The 11,115-nt window shown below is 39.5% G+C and overlaps 1 protein-coding gene across 5 annotated transcripts in view; it reads left to right on the top strand.

Moving 5' to 3' along the window:
• Window positions 1-11,115, top strand: part of cica (capicua transcriptional repressor a) — a 51,351-nt gene that overhangs the window by 24,843 nt on the left and 15,393 nt on the right. For all 5 annotated transcript variants that reach the window (XM_082522332.1, XM_082522334.1, XM_082522333.1 and 2 more), the window contains exons 6-9: window positions 7,729-7,828; window positions 7,957-8,139; window positions 8,442-8,568; window positions 9,446-9,618. In XM_082522332.1, coding sequence (XP_082378458.1) covers window positions 7,729-7,828; window positions 7,957-8,139; window positions 8,442-8,568; window positions 9,446-9,618 — 583 coding nt within the window. The remainder of the gene's footprint in view (window positions 1-7,728; window positions 7,829-7,956; window positions 8,140-8,441; window positions 8,569-9,445; window positions 9,619-11,115) is intronic.

Here is an 11,115-nt window from a genome sequence, read left to right as displayed (position 1 = left end):
ACACTAATAATGATGTGCCTGCTGACCTCAAACAAGCAGCCAAAGCCTGATTTTTAACACGTAACAAAAGTAGAGCTGAGGCTTGTAGCCTCCATTACAGCACAATCTGCATGGCCTCAACATTTTCCTGCGAAGTGCACTTTGTTCTGTTTGCCCTGTGTTGATACTTAAACACTAAAAAAAGCTCTTGTGTGTAACCTCATTAGGATAGAGGCTTGAGCCTGTGTGTGGGACTGTAGCCTAGGATTCATGTGGTTCACTGGTAATGATGCAATAAGTCGTCTCAGGCCGTGCACACAAAATAAGGAACCACAAGGATAACGTTGTGTCTTTAAAGTCTAAGCTCTTATCGATGATGACCCCAGCCCATATTCTGTGCTATCAGAGTATGTAAATATTGCTTTTGTTAAGCCGTTCTTCCAAGTGTTGGCAATGAGGAGGGGGGAAAAAGTCATTCTAACTGATACGCTTAAAAAACAAGTTGCTTTTTGCTTTTCTCCAAAATATACAGTTAGAGTTTTAAAAAAAATAGCAGATTATATGTAAGATATTACTTTTTTGAGTACAGAGGCCAACATTTATGAGTGCTGTTGGAGAAGAAGTGGAATAATCACAAAAAACAATAGATTGAATTTAAATTCAAGTGTAGAGGGTAGCGTGGTCCCCTGACCAATCAGAAGCCAGTCGACTGCCGAAGCGGTTTAGGTCTTATTTACATGCAAGTGCAGTCTTTATATCTGTCTGCTACTCACATATGAACTCAGTCACTTCTTAGAGCGAAATAGCAAACAGTCTGGAAATCTGTTTATCAGTAGCTGCTTGCTGGTCCCCTCACTTGCTGCTGAGGATATTTTATTCTAAAGTTTTTGTGTGTTTTTTTTTCAGAGTCTCGCTGAAACAACAGAGTGTTGTTAACCAGGGACCTTCTGTCCCTTCGTGCTCCATTTAAATGGTGTCAACTCATTTTGAGCAAACACTTCATACATAGTGTTTGTTTCCTTTCTGCGACTCTCGGTATGACTCATGAAAGCGGGTAGTAACTGTGGATTATATTAGATGCAGTTTGTCGGTATAGTTTGAATCTCCAGCTTTAAAACTCTCAAGGACTCTACACTTGGAACAGGTGTATTGAAATCCACCTTTGCCAGCAGAATTCAAAAGAAACAAACAACTTTTCTATCAGCTGCATCGGTGTGTGTGTGTTTAAGTGTGTGTGTGTGTGTGTCTGGCAGGAGTTGTATAGTCTGTGCTTGTTCATTCCTCTCAGTCTCAGGCTGTGTCTTTACATCTGGCGGGGTTATTGCTCTTTCAGAGTGACTCAGACGAGCTGCGCGGCTGTCTGGCTGGTAGTGTGGTTATGAATGTTTCAGGGTCACTAGGCTCACAAAGGCTGCTGTCGCCAAAAGAAATAGATCAGCAATATCTTAACGTTACACTGCTTACACCTGTTATCTGCCTACATCTCAATGGAGAGGACAGCGGCATTAATAAAAACAAAAAGTCTGCACATTTAAAAAGAGCCGGTATATTAGCTCCACTACCCTGTTTTTATGTTATTCGTTATCAGCCTCTTGTTATCGGTCCATTCCCAGTCTCTTGCTTTCTTTTTCTGCTTTTGTTCACTGCCACACAAAAGTGAAACATCCCCCTACACAAGCACATTCACACATACGCCTATAAACAGTACTGACTTTACCCAAAGTCCTTCTAGAAGAAAGTGTCTCCACTTGGCAGTTGTTCCTGTTAGCAAACACTAAGGCCCTGTCTGAGCGAGTGGGGAGAGAACCATAACATTTGCTGCATGTAAAGAATCGGTAATTAAATCTGATTAAAAACTGGCTTAAAAGTCAAAAAACTCCCGACGTTGTTTCCGTGAAATCTGCCAAACTCCCCGACGGAAGCTTGTGTGCCATGTTTAACGTGTGGTTTAAACATGACCATGCCATGAGAAAAACACTATTTAAATTATTTAACCCTCAAGTCGCCGAGCTATTTTAGTTTTAGTAACTGTGACCTCCTTACCTTACCGTTAGTTGCAGGCTTATATTTAAGATTTTTGTTTGTACGTGTGCAGAAACATCTTCTGCAACAGCAAATGTTGCTACGCTAAATCTGTTAGCGTAGGTTTGCTTCAACACACAGACGTGGGAAATTCCAATCAAATCAGTAGCTGTGATGTCAAAAAGCACATATATATTACCGTTGGCCTTCCCACACCAATGGACCAATTGTCATTAAAAACAATGAACAGTTGGAGTAGAGGTGAAAATATTTCCTCACATAAATTTATGTCGGGAAACTTTTTTACAGTCAAAACTACCACATCAGCATATTTACATATGTGTCTGGGGCAGTGTTGGGGAGTAACGGAGTACATATGTTATGCTATGCCCTCTATATTTTTGGTAATCCCACGCCGGTGGAAACCCCAAACAAAACACGCATTAAGAGGCTCTAATGCCTGTGTCTCAATCTCACGGCCTATGTCACCTCTACTTGCGGCCTGCATAATGACGTGACGAAATATTTTTAAAAATTATTGTTCAAATAATTATTTTTGTGTTACAGGCATAGCCTCATGGGCTAGTAACCTTCAGTAATAGTAATAATTCACACAGCAATAGTACATTTATGTAGCTGTAAAAAACATGATAATATATTACATTACTCTCATTGAGTAATGTAACGGAATACGTTACAAAATACATTTGGGGCATGTAATCTGTAATCTGTAGTTGAATACATTTTAAAAGTAACCTTCCCAACACTGGTCTGGGGTCATGAATTGTATATTTGGCTACTTGAGGGCTAAGAGCGAGTATCTAATTTTGAAGACTTTGTACACTGTATGGACAAAAGTACCGGGACACTTATACATGTCACCTATAGGAGCTGCTCAGCCTTCACAACATGGGTTTCATGCTGTGAAGCTCCCAGTGCACAGTTTTCATGCTGATGTTAATACCAGAGGAGTTTTGAAACTCTGCAGACTGTTGAGTCAGCAGAACGGCGGTAATTTTAACACCCTTTGCGCCTCAACACTCGGCGCTCTGTAGCTCTGCGTGGTTTGTCACTTTGTGGCTCAGTTGCTGTGGTTCCTGCAGTAATACTACCTTCATTTGAGAGTGGAGAGAGGAAATCTCACAACGCATCTTATTACAGCACCACGCTCAAACTCTGCAGTGTAACCCATACTTTCACAGATGTTCGTAAAGGCAGACCTCATGGCTCTGTGTTTGTGATTTTATACACCTGCGGCAACGAAAACACCTGAATTCAAACATTAAGAGATGTTTTTACATTACTTGTTGTCCATATAGTTACTCCTTCATTACCAGCTCAGTCCAAGTCTCAGCAGAAAACCTGAATAATTCTGCACTAATCCACGTTATGGGCCACAAACACTGAAGATACAGCGAAGATACCTACACCTGCACTATAATATCGAGTTACTGTCATGAATATGAGTAGCCCACGTGTTTCCTGAATCAGCCATCGATCGGCTCTATGAGGACAACCACTGTTCCAAACTGCCTGATTGAGAGTCTCAGAGTACCATGTCTCTGAGTCAAAACTAACTTTATGTTCTTCAGCATCAGAAACAGAGACAGTACTAAACCAAATAAGTTACATTTAGATTTCATAATGCCATGGTGTCAGTTATATATAACATTCCTGTTTTGGGTGGCTTTGGCATTTAATATAATTCAGCAACACCATCAAAGAGGTTTTCAACCTTTCACAAAATGACTGTGTTATCAGAGCTTAAAATGTGTTTTTCTTCATCAGATCTTCAAAAGTAACAGGAACACAAGTCTCTTTGTTTGGATCAATCATGCTTATGTATGTAACCTTCCCCAAAGGCTCAACCCTGATATTCTAATCAGTTAATAAAGTAAAAGTCTTAATTATTATTTTCCATACGATGGTGCTGTGTTGTTTAAAATGTGCTATAAACTTGGCTTTGTTAATGACTGTTTTGAGGGGTTTTCTGTGTAATATCTTGGCAGACATTTCTTAAGCTTGTTATTCCGATAATATCTTTTTACCCCATCCTAACTCTCTGACTCATTATTGTGTTGTTTTTTTTTATATTTCCTTGTTTCCCATAGCTTAATCATTATCTCCATGGACACTGTAAATATTACTCTTGTGCCTTCATCTGCTTTTGTTTATTTATTCTTTCTTTTTCTTGTGTTTGCCATATTTGCCAAAAATGTTGAGTAGAAAAGAAAAGGAGAAGAAAAAAAACACCATATTCATGTAGTCACAGCTTGACACCGAGTTCACTGTCTAACAGACTTTCTGTCTGCCTGCTCAGAAAAGCTTTTCTTCTAAACAGAGTTTTTTATTATTATTTCCTTTTATCTGACACCAAGTGTAGCAACAAGATTTCCTGTGTTTCCTGTCGCTCTCAGGAAAAAGTCTGAGAGTCAACACTAAACTATTATTCTTCTGCAGACGCCCTCAGATAATCTTTTCTAATACTGATAACTGGTATGTTCACATTTTAATTCTTAGTATTTCTACATTCCTGTAAGTTTCATTACTTTCCCCCTACGTCAAGTTTAATATCATAATTAAAAGTTACATTTTCCAATTAATCGACACTAAATCCGTCTTTTGTTTTTTCTCATAAAATGACCAGTCATGTCTTTTGAAGATAAGGTTAGCGTTTCGTTTACTTGTCATTATGAAACTGCTCATTCATACGTAACAAAAAACTGTCATCAGCTGCAGCAACAGCTGTAAAATCATGTTTTTCTATTGTTGTGTTGATGAAAATAATCTAATATTGTACAGTTTAGTTAGGTTTCTGTACTTGAGTACAGTGAACTCTTATCAACACCTGTACAGTTCTTAATAATTAGACCACCGCACAATGAAAGGTTTATTTCTTAGCTACACTAAATTAACAGTATTAGTAATGACCAAAATCATTTTTTATGTTTCTGTAGTGGTTGTTCCACCAGTATGTGCAATCTCTTTAATCAGAATTGTATTTTTAATACTAAAATGTACATTTTCAAATGTACTGCTTGACGAAAAACTCAAAATATAGTAATGTCCATGATTATTTTTTGATTCACATGCCGAATTACAGTTATTTACACGCATTTATGAGAAGAAAAATTTGTTTTAGAAGTTAAATGTCACACTTGATTAATGTCTGACTTTTTTCTGAAACTCAGTTAGTTTTTTCTGTTTTTTCCCTCTAATCAATACCGATATAATTTTTAGTTTTACACAAAGCTTTGACAGATTTTTAAAAATATTTCTGTTTTCTTGGTGGTCTATAAAAAATCGTGTCAAGCAATGAATGCATATGGCTTATTAACACTTTCTCATCCCTGTACCGATACCCATGCAGTTTCTGCTGATCCAATACAGTCTTTTTCACTTTCGTGAGCAACTAAAATACTAATACAAAGAAACAAAAACTAGATAGAATCAACACTCAGTCTAACCACTATCTAAATTCACAGATTAGTTAAGCTTTTGTGCATTCTGTCAGATTTCTTTTTTCTTTTTATTATCTGATGCTTGTTTTCCTCTGACACCACTGCTCAAAACAGCAAGCAAACACTTTGATTCAGCAATACTTGGAATTTAAAAAAAATGCATTCAAACCATTTTTTTAGCTTGTGAAAGAGTTTATTTTTGGATGTTTCTTCCTTTGGTGATAGTTAATACTTCCAGTATTGTATTCACAACAACAATCTCTGTTTTCTGCAATCACGATCACCTTATACTCATGGATGATTATTCCATGTAAGGTTAAACAAACCTGATCCCACCTGATACCCTCATAATCAGCTAATTTATTTATAATTTTAGTTAATGTGAGTTATATAATAATTACAAAATTTGAACTTCATATTATGAAAATGTTCTGAGTTTCAGGCCCTCAGAGTACATAGAGGTGGGTAGTGATTTGGTCCCATATCTGCCATGTGTGACTGTTAAAAACTGTAACCAAATCTAAAGCCAAAATCATGTTTTAGCCCAGCATGTTAGAGACTCAAAGCAGCCTAATATAAACAACAGTAATGTTGAAATAATATTAAAAAAAGTAAAGCACATCACTGCATTTACCATTTATTTTAACTGCTGTTTACAGCAGCAGGTCAAAGTAATGTATGTTTATGTATGTTTGGTTCCCTTTTCCCAGAACCAGTTCAGTGTCTCGGGGGGGAAATGCAGTTTCGTAGCAGAAAAAGCCGTTTCAGTGGAACTCACTGAATACATTCTCAGTAGTTAGCAGGCTTAATGATAGCGACGGTCGCTTTGAGGTGTCTGCACAGAGCTGAAACGCTACTAAAAGACAATATCAGCCACAGTCTGATCACCCTGCTGCCCTGTGGCAAGGGATACAAAAGTGTTTGCTGCTGAACCACAAGACTTTGAAGCCGTTTGTTTCATCAGTCTGAGACGACTCATCCACCACATTCCACCACAAACCTTTATTTCTATGACTTAGTTATTTATTCATTAATTTATATCTTTTGTTTGGTTTTTTTGTGAGTAGCAAAGGGGATTTTTTTAAAAACCCAGCCTTGTTTTGATAATTAGAAATTACCACCGAGTCTCGAAGAGGTGAGAAACGTCGTGCCAACTAAATTTACAGCAGATGAAAGATACACGAAGTGGAAAAAGCAACACAGATGGAAAGAACTGCTCCATTATTTCATGATTGCATAGAAAACTGCAGGTAACCACTAAAAAGGAAACATTTTTTGTGGTTTCTGCAGCACGACATTTCATACTGGTTAAGTGGTTACTTCATATGAAACGCCACAGTGAGCTGAACCTTCCCTTCCTGCAGCAAATTTGTGAAACAAATTTAAAACATATGAGGTGGAGGAGTGAGATATCTGAATAAGCAGGCACTACTGCATCAGAGACCCTTCTGCTGCATTGCTTTCCTGACTTGGAGTATGTAGCCACACTAGTATGCTTTTATATTTAAAAGGTGTAAATGTTACTCCAGAAAACCCTAAAACACAGACTTGTGATATCAGTGCTGACCTAGTTTTAGTTTCCATACTCTGGGATTGTTTTATAGTTAGACTGGAGACAGATTCGCTCCCTGACTGGGGCTTATCGCTCTCAGAAAATAAACATTAAAGCCAGGCTCACATATGCCTGGCGATGTAAGTCTTCTCACGTCTGTATTCATTTTACATTTTTGTGTCATCACTTGATGATGGATACTCATCCCAGTAGGACTCTAATGTGTTGCTATATTCGCTTTGTAATGACGAATATATTTCAAGTGTCACAATTTCTAGCCAAAATCACATTTTGTTAGAATGACTTTTGCCAACTTTGAGGATCAGTATCATAAGCTATGTTGAAATTTAAATAGCAAAACTGAACTGCATTTTAAATGTTCCTGTGGGGTAGGGGGCTGTTCATGAAAGGTCTCCCTTTTACATTTATGATACCAGGATCATCTTCTATCTAAAGTTATTGTAGGGAAAAATGGGAATGTCGAAGGTGGTCCTCACAAAGGAATCTCTGGTCTTTCTTTTGAGTTCTTCTCCTGTAATATTTTCTGTGTCACTCTGCTTCCTGTCAATGCAGTCATTCGTGGATGGATATTATTTTTTGGGAAACTGTGGTAAAACGTCTGGACAGAGGATAAAGCCTCAGACTGAGGAATCTCCCTTGAATTCCCGTCTCAGTCAGAGTCTCAGTTTCACTTTTCTTTTTGTGTGGATGCAGGTTTTCCCCGGGTTTGGCCAACGATCCATCGCCTTCCACTGGAACCATTAAGAGACGCACACAGTCCCTCAGTGCACTGCCTAAGGACGGAGACAGAAAGGTCAGTCCGGAGTGCACCCAGTCAACCAGCAGACAAGATGTAAAAAATAGAAGTGGAACACCAGATGGTGATTGCTTGTTAAATGTCACTACAATAAACACTCGTGTCCTCTGCCAAACTTTAACCAGAGGGAAAAGGACCACATCCGCCGTCCCATGAATGCCTTCATGATCTTCAGTAAACGCCACCGGGCCCTGGTGCACCAGCGACATCCCAACCAGGACAACCGCACAGTCAGCAAGATCCTGGGCGAGTGGTGGTACGCTTTAGGGCCCAATGAAAAGCAGCAGTACCATGATCTGGCCTTTCAGGTAAACAAACACCCTCAAATTCTTCTTCTTTCCTCCTATTTTATTACTTCTGTGCTTTTTCTTGTAATGAATTGGTTAAATGTTTTGAATTGAGTTTACTGCTAACAAGTCTAACACATTAGCCGCTGTAAACATCCAGTTTCAAGTGGCTTCTCTGTAATTATCAGATAAAAAAAAACTGGGGGAAATTTCACGAGCTGTGAAATCTGCACAGCTGGTATTCAGAAACTGAAACTGCATCAACAGAAAGTTGAAGACCTTTTCTCCTCCTCCTCCTCCTCCTCATCTTTCTCCTCATTCAGGTGAAAGAGGCCCACTTCAGAGCCCACCCAGACTGGAAGTGGTGTAACAAGGACCGCAGAAAGTCTTTGTCAGAGGGCCGGGGTACCCCAAAGGAGCCACGGGAGAGGAGCATGTCAGAGAGCATAGGTGTGTGATGATCACCTCTAATCTGCATTTTTAAGCTAAAGGGAAAAAAACCATCTGTGAATCGCTTCGAACCTTCATAAGTTCTGCAGTGAATTTTAATACCAACTGTTGCTATGAAGCATTGTTTTTTTTAGATCTTCACATAATTTATATGTATAAAACGTATCGAGTTTGCTAGCTGTAATATAGTAATATTACGAAATTTAACAATTTTTCCAAGCAAGTCAAAATCCATTTCTTACTCAGGTGATTTTACATTTTCATACCCACAAAAAAAAAAATCACCACATCAAAATGCAAAGCAGCATGAGCAGATTATAGAATGACCCCAGTCAGCTGGCAAGTTCAGATCAGGGGCCATCAGCACTCTTACTCTCACCTTTTTTGTCTTGGTGTGACATAAACACACCACTTTAGGTTACACCTGTGCTCTTTTACCCCTCCCTAAAAGCTCAAACTCACTCTGTTTTCAGGAAAGACGAGTCAAAGAGAGCTGTTGTTTAAAAAGCTCCATCTAGAGGAAATAAAACTCACAATGTTTCTCTAGATGAGCCAGGGGAAGGCTGAATATCAGTATTAAATTATCACAAAGTCATTGTGATTAAGATTATTTGCTATAATGGAGGAGCCTCGTCTTCAGTAATAAAGGGATTTGCTTGTATTTTATTATAAAATGCACAAAGCGTTACACACATTTGTATCAAGTGTCAGGCTTTTGTTCAGTATGGACAACAATAACTAAACCCCTCGACTGTCAGAATATAAAGGAGCGTTTCTGAGTATAAACGTATTGATTTGAAGCTGTATTGATCCGCTCCTTGATGATTCAATGTGATATTTGATCTTTGTTCTGAGTCTGCTCTTCTCTCTTCCCCAGATGCCCACTCAGAGTCCCAGGTGCTGGAAGGGAAGGGGGGAGGCTCGGGATGGCCGGGGGCATCGGAGCGTCGAGGAGGGATGTTTGGGGGGCCGTCTCACCGTCCCCGAGCCTTTTCCCAGAGTGCAGTGCACACCCTGGAGCAGAGGGAGTGGGAGAGAGACCTGGAGAAGGTGCGAGGTTGTTAATCTGTAGCTGCCAGGCAGCAAACAGACTCAGGAGATTTAAGACTGTGAAGAAAGCTGTTTCAGATCACTGGATACCACCAACTGGTTACTTACCAAACAGTGTAATTTCTCAGAAAAACACCCACGTAAATCTATTTAATGTGTCAAGTTGAGTGTATTTAACAAGTTTCTTAGAGAAAAATGCATCCCAGAGTGAAATGAAGAAGCAACAGAGTGAAGTAACTTAAAGAAACCCACATGAACTCAGCGGTTGCAGTGTTTGTGTGTGCCTCTGCACGCACACCGCAGACGTGTGTCCCTCAGACCGCAGAGCGTTTTGGCCGAATGCTGTTCAAAAGCAGTTCAAATGGACTCGCTCGATGCTTTGTGTGAGGGCTCGAGTTGTTGCTGCTGAAAACCCAGTGGAAGCTCTGGGGGAGAGCAGCCTCCAACTTCAAAGGTTTCGCCTTCTACTTTTTGTGTGCCTTTGAAGGTATGAGACTGGTGTTTGCTGCTTCGCTCCTAATCACAGAGGAGTAGGCCTACATGCGAGCGCTTTTGTCTGAAGGCGTTCATCTGATGCCACGGGCGTAAAGAATGTATGCATGCTTTAATAATAGCTGCATTACTTCTGTCTGATTTCTTTAGAGTTTATAAACAGCACATCTTCCAACACTAACACTTTTTTCACGGGTTTCTCCCATATTTTAAGACAATCCTGTTTTCCTCCATCTCTCGGGGAAACTCCTGGGAATTTGTGTGAGTCTCAGACTTTATTGTAAATAACTGGAACACATGCATCTGTTACCAAGGTTACCTCGTCTGCCAGATTGTTTGTGAAATGCTGTCTACATACAGAATTCACACACCACATGTAATTTTAATGAGATTTTAATCCATCTGTAACCCACAACATGCATTAAGAGGTGTCTGTTTCACAGCAACATGCATCAGAAAGGTGACTTTAAAACACAGCAAAATAAATAATAATGCCTCGAGCAATGTGTGCGAGTTGCTGACTTCAGTGAAGTTGGAAAGACGAACCTAGACCAGGATATGTGCACACATTAAACTAATGTCTAGGTCTGCTTTCTTTCATCTGTGCAAAATCTCTAAAATTAGAAACATCCTATCTCAGACGGATGTGAAAAATGAGCTCTTGCATTTGTTACTTTGAGACTGGACTGTTGTAATTTCTTACTATCATTAGGTTGTTCTAAAAGCTCCTTGAAAAGCTTGAGCGAGGCTCAGTTGCCGCAGCGAGAGTACTGGAAAGAGAGATCATATTTCTCCCGTACTGACTTCTCTTCTTTAGCTCCCTGTTGAATCCAGAACTGACTTAAAATCCTTTTTCTCACATACAAAGTCCTAAATGATCAGGTCTTGCTGTAGATTGAGAAGCCTCATAGTATGATATTATCCCAACCGAGCACTTTGTTCTCAGACTGCTGGCTTAATTGCGGTTCCTCGAGTTTCTAAAAGTAGAATGGTAGGCAGAGCCTT

This window comes from Aulonocara stuartgranti, assembly GCF_965226115.1.
Source record: "Aulonocara stuartgranti genome assembly, chromosome: 22".
NCBI classification, from domain to species: Eukaryota; Metazoa; Chordata; class Actinopteri; order Cichliformes; family Cichlidae; genus Aulonocara; species Aulonocara stuartgranti.
Note: the sequence above shows the minus strand (reverse complement) of the source record. Positions and strands in the feature narration are given on the sequence as shown.